At 47.3% G+C, this 18,782-nt stretch overlaps 2 protein-coding genes across 2 annotated transcripts; one reads left to right on the plus strand and one right to left on the minus strand.

The window, feature by feature from the left end:
• Nucleotides 1-1,041: 1,041 nt before the first annotated feature.
• On the minus strand, nt 1,042-3,380 carry LOC141042755 (uncharacterized). The gene is made up of 2 exons (XM_073511637.1): nt 3,186-3,380; nt 1,042-1,728 (listed from the first exon to the last, which is right to left on the minus strand). The coding sequence occupies exons 1-2, from the start codon at nt 3,378-3,380 to the stop codon at nt 1,042-1,044; spliced, it is 882 nt and encodes a 293-aa protein (XP_073367738.1).
• A 4,415-nt stretch (nt 3,381-7,795) lies between these two features.
• On the plus strand, nt 7,796-9,007 carry LOC109739162 (uncharacterized). Its single transcript, XM_020298249.3, has one exon. The coding sequence runs from the start codon at nt 7,986-7,988 to the stop codon at nt 8,694-8,696; it is 711 nt and encodes a 236-aa protein (XP_020153838.1). The 5' UTR covers nt 7,796-7,985; the 3' UTR covers nt 8,697-9,007.
• Nucleotides 9,008-18,782: the final 9,775 nt, after the last annotated feature.

Here is an 18,782-nt window from a genome sequence, read left to right on the forward strand (position 1 = left end):
TGAACAGTTTTTGAAACCTGAACATATTTTTAAAGTGCGAACAATTTTTCACATCACGCATGTTTGTGAAACGTAAACATTTCTTTTGAAAAATGAGAACTAATTTTGAATTCTGAACAAAATTTTAAAGTGCGAACACTTTTTTAAAACATGTTTTTTTAACAAAAACTTTTTAAAAAAGGGAACACATTTTGAAATCTGAACGAAATATTAAAGTGCGAACACTTTCTGAAAAGTTTAAGAATGAGAACAAATTTTGAGAAAACAAATCACACTTTATAATTTTGTTTAGGTTTCAAAATTATTCATGTTTTCAAAAAAACTGTTCGCTGTTTTTTCAAAAACTGTTGACACTTTAAAAAATATTGAGTTCAAAATTTGTTTTGTTGTTCAAATCTCGACACTGCTATTTGTTGTTAAATAATTTTGCGCTTCTTTTTATCACTAACAACACTCAGTTAAGGGTGGTTATTGTTGTAACCCTAGCCCCAACCCTAGCTAGCCCTGGCTCCTCTCTTGCTCTCTCTCTCTCTCTTTCTCTCTTTCTCTCTTTCTCTCTCTCTACTCTCGCTCGAACGATCAGAGGAAGAAGAGGGACGAAGGAGGAGGACACAATGGACACGGCGAGAGTTTTCGGCACCCGAACGCTACCGCACGAACGGTCTTTTCCCCGAGCAACAAACTCAACTCCCCGCTGTTACAACGAGCCCCGTAGGTGCTCTTATACCTTGGGCTCGCGCTGGGCACGACCCCCACCCAGTCAGGTCACGACCTGGCCCGCTCTGGCCGCGCCCACGACGCGCCTGGGTCGCGTCGAGCCCTCATAGGTTTGACCCGATCACACCGCCCCGACTCGCCAACAGACTCATAGTTCTACGCTGCATCACCTGCACGCACACACGCGCACCCATGCACCACACACACACCTATGCCGCGGACCCGACGCGTCCGACACGCCCAGTGCGCGTGCACCCACGCACCCGACGCGTCCGCGCCAGACCCACAGCTTATTTGGCCAACACTCTCCCCCTAAGCCGTGGCTCAGAGGAGGCCGTCGTCCTCGACACCGGTGTCCGTTAGCAACGCGCGCTCCGCCGCTGGCTCCTTCCGCAGCTGGGGGCACTCCCTCTTGAAGTGGCCGCGCTCGCCGCACTTGTAGCAGCGGCCGCACCTGTTGTCGCCGTTGCCCGACGCCACGCTCCCGCAGTCGTCGTCGCCCTGCTCCCGCTCCCGCGCCCGCCATTGCGCCATCGTCAAGAGCAGCTGATCTCCCTCGCGCTCGCCGCTGTCTTGTCCACGGCGCCGCGTCCGCTCGTCGAACGCACGCAGCCGCCCAAGAGCCTCGTCGACATTGTAGAATTGTTCGATCCCGGCGACGACGAGAAACACGCGGTCAGGAACGGTGTCCAGCAGCTTCTTCACGAGCGCCGCGTCACCCAGCGTCTCCCCCAAGCTCGCGTAGCGTGCCGTCATTGCGCCCAACCTGCCGACGTATGCGTCCAGAGCCTCCCCGTCCGCCATCTTCAGGCGATCGAACTCGCCGCGGAGCGTTGCCAGCCGGGCTGCCCGCACCCGATTGGCGCCGATGAAGCGCACCTTCAAGGAGTCCCATACCTCCCTGGCGGTGAGCTTCGTCGCCACCTGCAGCAGCACGTCCTCCGGCAGCCCACCGAGGATCATCGCGCCCGCCGTCTTGCACTTCTTCCCGTTCACCGCCGCGTCGCCCACCTACGCCACCGCCTCCCATAGAGTGTGGGCATCGAGGATCGCCTGCGCCTTGATCGGCCACACCGTATAGTTGTCCGGCGTGGGCATCGGCATCGGCATCGACACTGAGCCCGCACCTCCGCCGTGTGGTACAATCGCCATTGCCGCCGGTGATCACCTCCGAAATCGAGCTCTGATGCCAATTCTTGTAACCCTAGCCCTAACCCTAGCTAGCCCTGGCTCCTCTCTTGCTCTCTCTCTCTCTCTGTACTCTCGCTCGAACGATCAAAGGAAGAAGAAGGAGGAAGGAGGGGGACATAGTGGACAAGGCGAGAGTTTTGGCGCACGAACGCCACCGCACAAATGGTCTTTTCCCCGAGCAACAAACTCGACTCCCCGCTGTTACAACGAGCCCCGAAGGTGCTCCTATACCCTGGGCTGGTGCTGGGCACGACGCGCACGCACGCGCCTGGGTCGCGCCGAGCCCGCACAGGTCTGACCCGATCACGCTCGCGAACGGACTCCTAGCTCTACGGTGCATCACCTGCACGCACACACGAGCACCCATGCACCACACACACACACCTATGCCGCGGACCCGACGCGTCCGACACGACCGGTGCGCGCGCACCCACGCACCCGACGCGTCTGCGCCAGACCCACAGCTTATTTGGCCAACAGTTATGAGGAGAAACTCTGCATCGCCAGGTAGCATGTTCGATCCTTTGTGTTTCCCCCCATTTTCTGTATTTTTTATGTCGCACGCAAAAAAAAACACTTCGCATCCGGTAGGCCGGCCCAGTCGAGTCAGGTAGCAGCCAACGATCGACATGGCACGTCAGCAATCCCTTTATGGGAATGAGCTTAAAAAAAGAGACCAACCCAAGAGCCCCTTGTTGGCTTTTTTTTATAGGAGAAACTCTTCGAGCATCGCGTGTTAGAGCCGACACTCGAACCCGGGCGGGCTCCCAGCCAACGGCTTGACGCCCCGTCCTTTGGGAATGAGCTTAAGGTTCAAAATAGTCCGAGTTCAAAAAGTTCGGTGTGCGGATTAAAAATTTAAGGTTTGATTTAGTTTCATCTACAAGTTCAAGGTCTCGTTTGGACTTTTTCAGTAAGTACTCCTAGGATTTAGAGTCTTTTTACCAATCATTCATGACCAATATTTCTCTGTTATATTCTGTTTTTTCTTCGTGAGCTAGCACAATTTGGATTTCGAGTCCAATGCGCTAACGTTTTCTTTAGTTTTCTCGTTCTTTCTCCGGGTACCGATATTTTCTCCCTCCTTGGACACGTTTGCCTGCCTACTGCGCGATTGGCCCATGGATAGACACCGGTCGGCACCGGCGGAATATTCGCCGATGCCAGAGACGATACCGTCGCCGTACCGCACGGCGAAGAACCCTGGGACGTGACGAACCATGGCCCTCCCTCTTGCGTCTGTCGGAAAGACGACGGAGAAGAAGATGAAAGAGTACCGGCCAGTACACGCCGGCCGCATTTGGCTTTGCCGCGCGCCACGGCGACCCGCCCCTCTCTCGTCTTCTTTTCTTCCTCTTCGTCTTTTCCGTGGTGCGGAACGCGTACGCGCACGTGAAGGCGGGCGGCATTGCAGCGCCCGCGAGATCTGAAACCACCACCTCCATTATTGGAGCTGCTGCAAAGCTGTCCATCCATGGCGGGCTCGCCTTTCTTCCGCCCTTTTCAGGACGTTTCTGGTGTCGCCTTGCTCTTTTCTCCCTTTCCCTGCCCTGGCCGAGGCTGACACCGCAAGGACTACGGACGATCCATGATTAAGAGGAGCTAAGCACCACGTTTGATTCCCACTTAGTTGATCTATTGCCATTATCGTCTGACCAAGACAAGCTACACACATTCAGAGTACCGATGGCGTGTCTTTTCTCACGCATAATCCATTTCTTTCGAGTAGAAAGCACCTGGTGATCTGAACTGTTGAGCTACAGCTACCAATAATTACTGAATCACCGCACAGCATTATAGCTATGGCTTTCAAGTCTGAGCGAACCACAAAGAAAAGTACCGAGAATGCAATTTTTCCCTTCATTTCGCCGTGAAATCTCGATTAGATACGGCGTCGCGCCGCCGGCGAACCCAGGCTGGAGGGAGCAGTAGGAGCCCTTCCTGATTATGATAAGCCGAGAGATCGATCGAGCAAAACACAGGAGATATACAGGCCTGATTTCATGGGACTAGTTTACTCCCAAACGGGGCAAAGCGAGACAGAAAGCAAAGTGCACTGGGATATACTCTACTTGTTGCAAATATATACTACTATAGAAAAAGAGCAAACCCTAGCTGGCCATGGAGGTTATTCTATCTACTACACTACACCCACACTGCCACTAAAGGGCATTGCCGCCATGGATAGGCCACACAGCTGATTTTGCACCCAATTCTGTAAGCCGGATGCCGTGGTTTCAGCAGCACATTGGGCTCATGCAATAGGTCAACTTGCTCCGCCTAACGCACGCAGGAGGGAGAGGGGTATCCTTAGCAGTGAAGCTACCGGTTTGGGCATGCTGCTTGCGTTCTTTTGAATTTTCTTATTAGTGGAGGGGATGACAAAAGCCGAGCCCGTTGTTTCGTAGTTTTCCATGGAATGGAAAGTCTGTCCGTGGAAAAACCGACGGCGGCGGCGGCTCCGTCGATCTCCCCTCCGCTCTGTTTTACTTGGACCAACTTTAGAAAGGTCCGAATGCGGAGGAAAATGTCTCGCCGTTGACGGCTGTCAAAGCTTCAAATTACCGCGAAAAGGCGGTTGCGTGACGCTTTGTTAGTTACCGATTCATATAGGCGCGACCAAATCAAATGGCGTATGGAGAAGATCATTATGAGTTTGTCATTTGCCCCGCCAATGTTGTTCTAGCATTGCAGGACTTTTAGGTACGTCCTTCTTGACAGATTTTTCATTTTCTTTTGAATTTCTGCAAACACAATTAAAATCATTGCCTTTGGGTGCATGCATGGATTATGGAATCTAGCTAGCTAGGTACTAGCACTAACAAGTAATACAGCGCACTAGCGACCGATCAGCAATGAAAAGCACATCAAGGAAGAAAAGGCAGGGGGAGCCCGGTTCGACGAAGGGCCCAAAGTGGTTAAACAAGTGTTGCCTTTGTTCATGTGTTCGACGGAGCTGCCCCCATTCTTCTTCATCTCCACCTCCACCAGAGGCATGTTGGTGAGCACGAGCCCACTTGCTTGGCGCACCGAGAGGCCGCGGGGGTACCACATCAATAATCCCCGACGTCTCCTGCTTCGGTCGCAAAAAAAAAAAAGAAACTGATCATCTGGATTTCTGTTCACCGTCCATCACCGATTACTCTGTCTTGGTAAGCTTTAGCCCTGTGGTTCATGGCATTTCAGTTAGGCTTCGGCCCGGTCATAATTTACCGCTTGTTCAAAAGGCTCTCGCGGACCATGCATTCCTTAGCATACACTCAATGCAGTGGGCTCCATTGGCCAGGAAAAAAGTGAGCACATGAGTTGCATGAACAAGCAGCGGCGTATCCATGCATCTTTGAGCTCCGAGCTCATGAGTGCCAGCTTTAGTCAAAGGAAGAAGATGAAGAAATACGTACTAGCTAACTAATTAAATTCCTCACTTGCACGCCAAGGAATTCGTGACCTAGCTTTTCTCCGCCCCGGGAATTATGGCCTCTCTCCTTTCCTTTTGTCCGGGAACGAGAGAAAAAGGTGCCCGAGTTCTCGTGAGCGATCGTCCTCGCTGTGTTCTTCTAGGAGCATTTGTTGACGCAATTTCTGTATGCACACACGTATTATATACTTATATTAAGCAAAAGGGTTGGCATTTGCTTAATAAGTGAACCACTGGCATTTTCAGATCTGTATTATTCGTCAGGATGCATGGAGCGAACCGAAAATGCAAGCAATGTGCGCACTGTGACCACTTTCTGGTCCAGCTCAAATCGAAGAAAGGAAAACCATAGTTAACAATGAACTCAAAATTATCCAGAGTGTTCCTGCGAGGGAAGCTTCCATGAAACCAGGCCCTGCACACCACCCCTCTTTCTTTCTTTCGCTTCACATTTTCGACAGCCTGTTTATATTTTGGCATACACGAGCCCAAGCTTAGCTCTCTCTGTGCCCCTAGCACAGTTTACATTTTCTTTCCTCCTTTCTTTTGCTTCCTTAAAGTGGTCATTTAGTTAAGCGCCCAATCCTCCGTGTATCGGCATGCTTTTGTACGGTACGATCCCGTTGTATATCCTGGTCTTATCGGCTTGTGAGTACAGTTGTTGATCACATTATACTAACCACGTACACCTGTGTTATGCCATTAACTAGTAGAGCTAATCGACTTGTTTGATGTGGAGTACGGACTTTAATTTAGTTTCAGGGCGCCTGCTGGTTCTTTCCTGACCGAGACACATGAACCCATTCTTTACCATGAATGCCATGCCGTGCATGTGTGTGGAGCTCATAAATTAAGCGCCGTATCCCGGCGGTAATTTGGCAGCGTATCAAAGCGCTTTTTCGAGCTGGCCAAGCCAAAGCCAAAGCCGAAGCCAAAGCAGGCACGTTAATCTCCTGGCGTTTGTTCCTGGCAGCAGCGCCGGCTTTCTCTGCTTTCCTCGGTGCAGATGAGGGCACGTAATTATCCTTTTAGGCTGCGGCTTTCTTGACGCATTGAACCTGCATGCGCTTCACGTTAATTATTTGCTGCCGGCCGCCGCAATTAGGGTTGCTAGGTACAGTAAGGGGGTGTTTGGTTTAGGGACTTTTTAGTGCCAGAGACTAGAAAAAGTCCCTAGGAACCAAACGGGAGGGACTTTTTCTACAGGGACTAGAGAGTCTTTTTTCATTAGTCCCTGGGACTAGAAAAAGTCCTAAGACTTCTGAACCAAACACCCCCTAAGTAAGCTTCTTCGTTCTTCTGGAACGGGGAAGAAAAACATCTTCTTTCCCAAGCAGGTTGCCAATTGCAGCGTGATACAGTGACCGATAACCTTGTAGGCTGGCTAGCTAGCTAGTTAGTGCTCACCAGCTAGCTAGCTGTCGCACGGTGAAAGACATGTAACTTTGTACTACTAACCTGTACATATAGGTGTAGCCACCTCAGTCACCTCCTCCTGCTTTCTTTATCTGACCTGATATCTGATAATATAGGATGGGATTGCAAGCCTGAGCTTTTAGAGGGGGTGAAACTAGGGCAACGATTCTGAACAAGTCTCAATAACTTTTGGAGGGCACGTAGTGCTCACCAGCTGATCGCAAGCTGTTCATGCCCCGGAGAGCAGTGGTGAAAAAGGTTGTTCTAAAAATGTTTACCCCTCAAAAAACAAAAACAAAAAACTGGAACCCTGAAATGGCAGGGGCTCCTCCGTCCATGCACGATGATGCATTGCATATTCCCTGTGCCAACGTGGAACGAACCCATGCACGCATGCACGGGACCAAAGCTAGCTCGCAACTTGCAAAGCACCGCCTACTACTACGTGCCTACTGTTTGTCTGGAAGCTTCCCGGAAGGCGCCTCAAAACGCTATTTATCAGTAACATAATCTCTCCTCGCTTGGCTTTTCCACGTAAATTATTGGCACCTTTCCATACGGTCCGTAAAAAGCACACCGTTTCCCACATAATTGCGACATATAAAATATGGAATAACCGGTAACTTTCCATGAACGGTGCACGCAAGCGCCTTTCTGTTGAAAAATAATGGTAGAAAATTCAAGGAGCTCACGGTGCTGCCGTGCAAGATCACAACTTAGTACGGAGTAGTTTCTTAGACACGAAGAGATATATCGTTTTGCGGCTGGGTTGGTTAGCTGGCTAGCTAACCGCCTAACCCTAACCAAGGCTGGTCACCACGTACTCAACATCATCATCATCATCGTCATCGGTGGTCACTACGGGACAATGGCGGTTCAAACAGTGCTTGGCTTTAGCTTAGCTTAGCCACAGCGCACGCCTCACACCCAACGTTACGCTCCTCTTCGTTGCTTAATTCTTAAGTCCCATCCAGCCGCGGGCCCCGCGCCGCACCCACGCCTCCCTCCTCCTCCTCGCGCGCCCGGGCCTTTAAATACGGGCCCGGCCTCCGCTTCCCATTCGTTCCATTCACCACCTAGCCAAGCAAAGCACTGAGAGCAAAAGTTGTTCCACTCTCCACCCCAAAGCAAAGCGAAGCCACCAAAGCCAGCTCCGCTCCTCGATCTCGGTGACGCGACACGCAGCGGGCTCGACGGTGATCTCTCTCTTCTCTGCATTGCCACGGTTCACGCGGTGGTGGCCATGGCGACCGACAGGAGGATCCAGCCGGCCGGCAGCGGCGGGGGTGGCGGGTCGTCGCCCGGAGGGGGAGGCGTGGAGCCCGGGCTCGGGAGGCGCCTGCTCCACGTGCTGCGCGCCGTCTACCACATGCTGCGCCGTGGCCTCTGCCGCAAGCGCCTCATGATGGACCTCCACCTGCTGCTCGGCCGCGGCAAGCTCGCCGGCAGGCACTTCCGGGACCTCCTCGCGCACCAGCCGCTCGCCGGGGGCCACCGCTTCGGCGCCGCGGCCGCGGCCGGCGCCTCCCCGTCCGCGCTCTCCATGTACCAGCACGACCCCAGGGACGTCGAGTTCAGCTGTGAGACCACGCCGGTGTACGAGCAGGCGGTCTTCCCCTTCAAGATCGGCCGCGGCCGCGGCCGGGGCAGAAACTACGGCGGGCTGGACGCTGCCACCGTGGCGGCCGCCTTCGAGATGATGAACGCGCACGCTGCCGGGGACACGCCGGGGGTGTCCCGGGCCACGCCGTCGCCCATGCTGGCGCTCAGCCTGGGGCGCTGCCCGGCCGGGGCGCGCCAGCTGCGCGTCACCGACTCGCCGTTCCCCGTCGAGCCGGAGGGCGTCGACGAGCGCGTGGACGCCGAGGCCGACAGCTTCATCAAGAGGTTCTACGAGCAGCTCCGGATGCAGCAGTCGACCACGCCCGACAACTGCACCCGCCGCCGTGGCTAGATCCAGACGCGCCGCGCGCCAGCCCCGGCCGCTTCCGCCATACGCCGCGGTGGTGCGAGGGTACGGGTGCATGGGCGCGAATCCTAAAGCTATATAAATACGTGGCATCGGTCGATTGTTTCACTGTCATGTGGGTCTCGAGTTTTTCTAGCTACCTGCATGCTCTGCTTGTAATTTTCCTCGTTTGTGATAATCTCTCGATAGAGAGCGAGGAGACGAGATAAAAAGAAGGGCTTTGAAGCCCCCCAACTTGTATCTGTCATATCAAGATGATATCATGCATATGAGCTGAAATGATAGAATTTTGCACATTTGCATGGATGTTGTTCGGCCGAGGTGCATGCATGCTAAATTGTTTCATTTCACAAGTGTGCGTATGCTTGTGAAAATACATAATCCTACTAGTAAATTGGTTGATTTGTGTATTAATTTATCATGCGGTTTGTATCGATCTGTGTTGGCATGAAGCGCGCGCACACACTTGTCAACTTGGATATACCAAGGAGAACACAACAGATTCATTCCGTACATAATAAGCAATGTACAGCTTGTATACCTACCGAGATCGTTGAGATTGCCTACATAAGTCTGACATATGCGGTTCTCTTGTCTTACATGTACAGAGCATACATGCCTCGGATCTTGGAGATGGAATCATGCAGCTCACCCGTACGTAACGTCTACTCTTTTAACTTCATGGCCCCCAAGAGAAAGGGAAGAACGAGATGATTAAAGAGAGAATATTACTCCCTCCGCTCATTTTTATAAGTCGTTTCAGACAACTGAAAATGAGCTACTTTGCACCCTGTCTGAAATGTTTTCAAGGCTTTATAAAAGTGAAAAGAGGGAGTACCTTTGTTTTTCTTAGGGTGAATGTTACCTTTGTTGCGGCCGTATAATCAATCATAACTTGTCGTTTCCTATTGATTTAAGCCCGTTCACTTAATCTTGCTCATGATTACAACACCACCAGTTGGTTTTTTTGGGTGCACTAGCTTTTCTGTACGTTTTAGTTTTAATTTCCGCCTTGAAAGTGAAGTGATTAGGCTTTCTCTATGGTGCCGGGGCTTTTAGAATATCCCGGGATCATAAATCTATGTCAGATATATGGCCATGTCATCGTCTCATCGATCTCCAAATTCCATGGTCCCATATATGTTAGGTATACTCACGTATGCACTTATCTCAGTGGACACGCAAGTTGGGCAGATTGTTAGTGCAAGGGCTAGATTAATAAGTGGTTAACCGGTGCCAATTGTCGACACGTCATGATCCAACATTCGAGCAATGGTTTCTCCAATTCTTTGTGGAGAAAATTTCTCCATCTCATTAGAGATAATGTCCTTTAAAATTTTGTAAGGAGTCACGCAGCCGTGCACTGGATGAATACTTTATATAAGAGGAAAAATATATCGGTCGGGTCATTTTTCTTATACATGAGGAGCATAAAAAACGAATGATGCTATACATCACTTGTCTGATATTTTGTAAAGATGGACCAGGTCGGCAACCATTCGATCTGTCCCATGTGGCCTATTAAATCACCGCAACACCGACCATGTTGCAGTTACCCATTGCAACATGGACCATGTTGCGGTCACCTTCAGGTTGTGTGGCGTACGTAGTCTTTGTTCAACCATTGCAATATGTACCATGTCGCGGTCACCCATTGCAACATGGATCATATTGCGGTAACCGCGTACATGTGGGTTGAGTCTTTGGTTAACCATTGCAACATGTACCATGTTGCGGTCACTCATTGCAACATTGATCATGTTACGGTAACCGTATGCACATGGGCTAAGCCCTTGGTCACCCATTACAATATGGACCACGTTGCAGTCATCTGCAACTCCCTCTGCAAACACCGCTCATGATCTGAGTGTGCCACCGACGTTGGAATGGATGGTCGCAACGCGATGCTCACACCAATCAACGTTGGGGCCACCGGTGACGCTCGCAGTGTTGAAGACATGGAGCTTGAGTGCCTGTGCAAAGGAGCCATTGGTGGACCATGGCGAACTGGCGAGTTCTGGGAGGGTAGTGGGATCGAGTGAGTGGTGGAGAGAAAGGGTCTAGAGGCGCGCTACCATGGGAGCCCTCTTCGTAATGAAGGAGAGATGAGAATGAGGGAGGAAGAAACATGTGGAGGAGAGTTGGGCGAAAGAAATAACATAGGGAGGAGGCGATGGGCATGCCCCACTTGAACACGTGTCGTGTAGGGAAGACGGGGGACGCATGCGATGTGATCCATCGAGTGATGGAGAGTCTTTCCTATAAAAGAATCTTATTAGAGCATCTATAGACGGGCTCCGCAACCCCCTTGTCGACCGTAAAACCTGTTGGGGAACGTAGTATTTCAAAAAAATCCTACGATCACGCAAGATCTATCTAGGAGAAGCATAGCAACGAGCGGGAAGAGTGTGTCCATGTACCCTCGTAGACCGAAAGTGGAAGCGTTTAGTAACGCGGTTGATGTACTCGAACGTCTTCGCGATCCAACCGATCCAAGCACCGAACGTACGGCACCTCCGTGTTCAGCACACGTTCAGCACGATGAAGTCCCTCGAGCTCTTGATCCAGTTGAGGACGAGGGAGAGTTTTGCCAGTACGACGGCGTGGCGATGGTGATGATGAAGTTACCGGCGCAGGGCTTCGCCTAAGCACTACGACGATATGACCAAGGTGTGTAACTGTGGAGGGGGGCACCGCACACGGCTAAGAGAAGACTTGGTGTGTCTTTGGGGTAGCCCCCTCCCACGTATATAAAGGAGGTGGGGAGGAGGAGGCCGGCCAAGGGGGGTGCGCGCCATAGGGGAGTCCAACTAGGATTCGCAATCCTAGTTGGAGTCCCCTTCCTTTCCAATAGGGGGAGAGAGGGAAGGACGAAGAGAGGGAGAAGGAAAGAGGGGGGCGCCGCCCCCTCCCTAGTCCAATTCAGAATTGCCAGGGGGGCGCTGCCTCCCCTTGTGGCCGTTCTCTCCTTTCCACTAAAGCCCATTAAGGCCCAATACTTCCCCGGGGGATTCCGGTAACCTCCCCGTACTCCCAAACTTATCCGATACTTCCTGAAACCATTCCGGTGTCCGAATATAACCTTCCAATATATGAATATTTACCTCTTGACCATTTCGAGACTCCTCGTCAAGTCTGTGATCTTATCCGGGACTTCGAACAAACTTCGGTCATCAAATCACATAACTCATAATACAAATCGTCATCGAACGTTAAGAGTGCGGACCCTACGGGTTCGAGAACTATGTAGACATGACCGAGACACATCTCCGGTCAATAACCAATAGCGGAACCTAGATGCTCATATTGGCTCCTACATATTCTACGAAGATCTTTATCGGTCAAACCGCATAACAACATACGTTGTTGCCTTTGTCATCGGTATGTTACTTGCCCGAGATTCGATCGTCGGTATCCTTATACCTAGTTCAATCTCGTTACCGGCAAGTCTCTTTACTCGTTCCGTAATGCATCATCCCGCAACTAACTCATTAGTCACATTGCTTGCAAGGCTTATAGTGATGTGCATTACCGAGAGGGCCCAGAGATACCTCTCTGATACACGGAGTGACAAATCCTAATCTCGATCTATGCCAACTCAACAAACACCTTCGGAGACACCTGTAGAGCATCTTTATAATCACCCAGTTACGTTGTGACGTTTGATAGCACACAAGGTGTTCCTCTGGTATTCGGGAGTTGCATAATCTCATAGTTAGAGGAACATGTATAAGTCATGAAGAAAGCAATAGCAATAAAACTAAACGATCATTATGCTAAGCTAACGGATGGGGCTTGTCCATCACATCATTCTCTAATGATGTGATATCGTTTATCAAATGACAACACATGTCTATGGTTAGGAAACTTAACCATCTTTGATTAACGAGCTAGTCAAGTAGAGGCATACTAGGGACACTCTGTTTGTTTATGTATTCACACATGTACTAAGTTTCTGGTTAATACAATTCTAGCATGAATAATAAACATTTATCATGACATAAGGAAATATAAATAACAACTTTATTATTGCCTCTAGGGCATATTTCCTTCAGTCTCCCACTTGCACTAGAGTCAATAATCTAGATTACGTAGTAATGATTCTAACACCCATTGAGTTTTGGTGCTGATCATGTTTTGCTCGTGGAAGAGGCTTAGTCAACGGGTCTGCAACATTCCGATCCGTATGTATTTTGCAAACTTCTATGTCTCCCTCCTTGACTAGATCGTGGATGGAATTGAAGCGTCTCTTGATGTGCTTCGTTCTCTTGTGAAATCTGGATTCCTTCGCCAAGTCAATTGCTCTAGTATTGTCACAAAAGATTTTCATTGGACCCGATGCACTAGGTATAACACCTAGATCAAATATGAACTCCTTCATCCAGACTCCTTCATTTGCTGCTTCCGAAGCAGCTATGTACTCCGCTTCACGCGTAGCGCTATGCTTGGAACTGCACCAACTGACAGCTCCACCATTCAATATAAATACGTATCCGGTTTGCGACTTAGAGTCATCCGGATCAGAGTCAAAGCTTGCATCGACGTAACCATTTACGACGAGCTCTTTTTCACTTCCATAAACGAGAAACATATGCTTTTTCCTTTTCAGGTATTTCAGGATGTTCTTGACCGCTGTCCAGTGACCCACTCCCGGATTACTTTGGTACCTCCCTACTGTACTTATAGCAAGGCACACATCAGGTCTGGTACACAACATTGCATACATGATAGAACCTATGGCTGAAGCATAGGGAATGACTTTAATTTTCTCTCTATCTTTTGTAGTGGTTGGGCATTGAGTCTCACTCAACTTCACACCTTGTAACACAGGTAAGAACCCTTTCTTTGACTGATCCATTTTGAACTTCTTAAAAAATTTATCAAGGTATGTGCTTTGTGAAAGTCCAATTAAGCGTATTGATCTATCTCTATAGATCTTGATGCCCAATATATAAGCAGCTTCACCGAGGTCTTTCATTGAAAAATTCTTATTCAAGTATCCTTTTATGCTATCCAGAAATTCTGTATCATTTCCAATCAACAATATGTCATCCGCATATAATATTAGAAATGCTAAAGAGCTCCCACTCACTTTCTTCTAAATACATGCTTCTCCAAAAGTCTGTATAAAACCTTATGCTTTGATCACACTATCAAAGCGTATATTCCAACTCCGAGAGGCTTGCACCAGTCCATAAATGGATCACTGGAGCTTGCACACTTTGTTAGCACCTTTAGGATCGACAAAACCTTCTGGTTGCATCATATACAACTCTTCTTTAAGATATCTATTAAGGAATGCAGTTTTGACATCCATTTGCCAGATTTCATAATCATAAAATGCGGCAATTGCTAACATGATTCAGATAGACTTAAGCATCGCTACGGGTGAGAAAGTCTCATTGTCGTCAACTCCTTGTACTTGTCGAAAACCTTTCTCAACAAGTCGAGCCTTGTAGACAGTAACATTACCGTCAGCGTCAGTCTTCTTCTTGAAAATCCATTTATTCTCGATGGCTTGCTGATCATCGGGCAAGTCAACCAAAGTCCACACTTTGTTCTCATATGTGGATCCCATCTCAGATTTCATGGCCTCTAGCCATTTCGCGGGATATGGGCTCATCATCGCTTCCTCATAGTTCGTAGGTTCGTCATGGTCTAGTAACATGACGTCCAGAACAGGATTGCCGTATGCTACCTCTTGAGCATGCGTTGGTTTTTCCTTGAAGAGGAAAGGGTGATGCAGCAAAGTAGCGTAAGTATTTCCCTCAATTTTTTAGAACTAAGGTATCAATCCAGTAGGAGACAACACACAAGTTACCTAGTACCTGCACAAACAATCAAGAACCTTGCAACCAACGCGATAAAGGGGTTGTCAATCCCTTCACGGTCACTCGCAAAAGTGAGATCTAATAAAGATAGTAAAGTAAATATTTTTGGTATTTTTGTTATATAGATTGGAAAGTAAAGATTCCAAAATACTAAACGAGATGCGATATAAATAAAAGAGATGCAATATAATAAGAAAGAGACCCGGGGGCCATAGGTTTCACTAGTGGCTTCTCTCAAGATAGCGTGTATTACGGTGGGTGAACAAATTACTGCCGAGCAATTGATAGAAAAGCACATAGTTATGAGAATATCTAAGGCAATGATCATAAATATAGGCATCACGTCCGTGTCAAGTAGACCGAAACGATTCTGCATCTACTACTATTACTCCACACATCGACCGCTATCCAGCATGCATCTAGAGTATTAAGTTCATAAGAACAGAGTAACGCATTAAGCAAGATGACATGATGTAGAGGGATAAACTCAAGCAATATGATATAAACCCCATCTTTTTTCCTCGATGGCAACAATACAATACGTGCCTTGCTGCCCCTACTGTCACTGGGAAAGGACACCGCAAGATTGAACCTAAAGCTAAGCACTTCTCCCATTGCAAGAAAGATCAATCTAGTAGGCCAAACTAAACCGATAATTCGAAGAGACTTGCAAAGATATCAAATCATGCATATTAGAATTCAGAGAAGAACCAAATAATATTCATAGATAATCTTGTTCATAAATCCACAATTCATCGGATCTCGGCAAACACACCGCAAAAGAGTATTACATCGAACAGATCTCCAAGAACATCGAGGAGAACTTTGTATTGAGAATCAAAGAGAGAGAAGAAGCCATCTAGCTAATAACTATGGACCCGAAGATCTGTGGTAAACTACTCACGCTTCATTGGAGAGGCTATGGTGTTGATGTAGAAGCCCTCCGTGATTGATTCCCCCTCCGGCAGATCACCGGAAAAGGCCCCAAGATGGGATCTCACGGGTACAGAAGGTTGCGGCGGTGGAAAAGTGGTTTCGTGGCTCCCTCTGATGTTTTTAGGGTATAAGAGTATATATAGGCGAAAGAAGTATGTCGGTGGAGCTCCGTGGGGCCCACGAGGGTGGGGGGCGGGCCTACCCCCCTGGGCGCGACCTCCTGCCTCGTGGCCGCCTCGCGGAGTTCCAGACTTCAACTCCAAGTCTTCTGGTTTGCTTTCGGTCCAAGAAAGATCATCGCGAAGGTTTCATTCCGTTTGGATTCCGTTTGGTATTCCTTTTCTGCAAAACACTAAAATAGGCAAAAAACAGAAACTGGCACTGGGCCTCCGGTTAATAGGTTAGTCCCAAAAATAATATAAAAGAGCATATTAAAGCCCATTAAACATCCAAAACAGATTATATAATAGCATGGAACAATCAAAAATTATAGATACATTGGAGACGTATCAAGCATCCCCAAGTTTAATTCCTGCTCGTCCTCGAGTAGGTAAATGATAAAAACAGAATTTTTGATGTGGAATGCTACCTAACATAATTATCAATGTAATTTTCTTTATTGTGGCATGAATGTTCAGATCCGAAAGATTCAAGACAAAAGTTTAATAATGACATAAAAATAATAATACTTCAAGCATACTAACAAAGTAATCATGTCTTCTCAAAATAACATGGTCAAAGAAAGTTCATCCCTACAAAATCATATAGTTTGGCTATGCTCCATCTTGGTCACACAAAATGTTCAAATCATGCACAACCCCAATGACAAGCCGAGCAATTGTTTCATACTTTAGTATTCTCAAACTTTTTCAACTTTCACGCAATACATGAGCGTGAGCCATGGACATAGCACTATAGGTGGAATAGAATGGTGGTTGTGGACAAGACAAAAAGAGGAAATGGTCTCACATCAACTAGGCGTATTAATGGGCTATGGAGATGCCCATCAATATATATCAATGTGAGTGAGTAGGGATTGCCATGCAACAGATGCACTAGAGCTATAAATGTATGAATGCTCAACAAAGGAAACTAAGTGGGTGTGCATCCAACTTGCTTGCTCACGAAGACCTAGGGCATTTTGAGGAAGCCCATTGTTGGAATATACAAGCCAAGTTCTATAACGAAAATTCCCACTAGTATATGAAAGTGACAAAATAAGAGAGTCTCTATCGTGAAGATCATGGTGCTACTTTGAAGCACAAGTGTGGAAAAAGGATAGTAGCATTGTCCCTTCTCTTTTTTTCTCTCATTTTTTTGTTTGGCTTCCTTGGCCTTTTTTTCATTGGCTTCTTTGGCCTTTCTTTCCTTTTTTTATTTCCTCACACGGGACAATGCTCTAATAATGATGATCATCACACTTCTATTTACTTACAACTCAAGAATTACAACTCGATACTAGAACAAAATATGACTCTATATGAATGCCTCCGGTGGTGTACCGGGATGTGCAATGAATCAAGAGTGACATGTATGAAAAATTATGAATGGTGGCTTTGCCACAAATACGATGTCAACTACATGATCATGCAAGGCAATATGACAATGATGAAGCGTGTCATAATAAACGAAACGGTGGAAAGTTGCATGGCAATATATCTCGGAATGGCTATGGAAATGCCATAATAGGTAGGTATGGTGGCTGTTTTGAGGAAGGTAAATGGTGGGTTTATGGTACCGGCGAAAGTTGCGCGGTACTAGAGAGGCTAGCAATGGTGGAAGGGTGAGAGTGCGTATAATCCATGGACTCAACATTAGTCATAAAGAACTCACATACTTATTGCAAAAATCTACAAGTCATCAAAACCAAGCACTACGCTCATGCTCCTAGGGGGATATATAGGAAAAGACCATCGCTCGTCCCCGACCGCCACTCATAAGGAAGACAATCAAAGAAACACCTCATGCTTCAAATTTGTTACACAACGGTTACCATACGTGCATGCTACGGGACTTGCAAACCTCAACAAAAGTATTTCTTAAATTCACAATTACTCAACTAGCATGACTCTAATATCACCATCTTCATATCTCAAAACAATCATCAAGCATCCAACTTCTCATAGTATTCAATGCACTTTATATGAAAGTTTTTATTATACCCATCTTGGATGCCCATCATATTTGGACTAATTTTATAGCCAAAGCAAATTACCATGCTGTTCTAAAAGACTCTCAAAATAATATAAGTGAAGCATGAGAGATCAATAATTTCTATAAAATAAAACCACCGTGCTCTAAAAAGATATAAGTGAAGCAATAGAGCAAAATTATCTAGCTCAAAAGATATAAGTGAAGCACATAGAGTATTCTAATAAATTCCGATTCATGCATGTCTCTCCCAAAAGGTGTGTACAGCAAGGATGATTGTGGTAAACTAAAAATCAAAGAATCAAATCATACAAGACGCTCCAAACAAAACACATATCATGTGGTGACTAAAAATATAGCCTCAAGTAAAGTTACCGATAGACGAAGACGAAAGAGGGGATGCCTTCCGGGGCATCCCCAAGCTTAGGCTTTTCGTTGTCCTTGAATTTTACCTTGGGGTGCCTTGGGCATCCCCAAGCTTAGTCTCTTGCCACTCCTTATTCCAAAATCCATCAAATCTTTACCCAAAAACTTGAAAACTTCACAACACAAAACTTCAACAGAAAATCTCATGAGCTCCGTTAGTATAAGAAAATAAACCACCACTTTAAGGTACTGTAACGAAATCATTATTTATTTATATTGGTGTTAAACCTACTGTATTCTAACTTCTCTATGGTTCATACCCCCCGATACTACTCATAGATTCATCAAAATAAGCAAACAACACACGGAAAATAGAATCTTTCAAAACAGAACAGTCTGTAGTAATCTGTATCATTCGAATACTTCTTTAACTCCAAAAATTATGAAATAAATTGGTGGACGTGAGGAATTTGTCTATTAATCATCTGCAAAAAGAATCAACCTAAATTCACTCTCCACTAAAAAATGGCAGCTAATCTCGTGAGCGCAAAAGTTTCTGTTTTTTACAGCAAGATCGCAAAGACTTCACCCAAGTCTTCCCAAAGGTTCTACTTGGCACAAAAACTAATTAAAACATAAAACCACATCTAAACAGAGGATAGATGAATTATTTATGACTAAACAGGAACAAAAATCAAAAAAAAAAAATTGGGTTGCCTCCCAACAAGCGCTATCGTTTAACGCCCCTAGCTAGGCATAGAAACAAGAATAGATCTAGGTATTGTCA

The sequence above is a fragment of the Aegilops tauschii genome, chromosome 3 (assembly GCF_002575655.3).
Source record: "Aegilops tauschii subsp. strangulata cultivar AL8/78 chromosome 3, Aet v6.0, whole genome shotgun sequence".
Lineage (NCBI taxonomy): Eukaryota > Viridiplantae > Streptophyta > Magnoliopsida > Poales > Poaceae > Aegilops > Aegilops tauschii.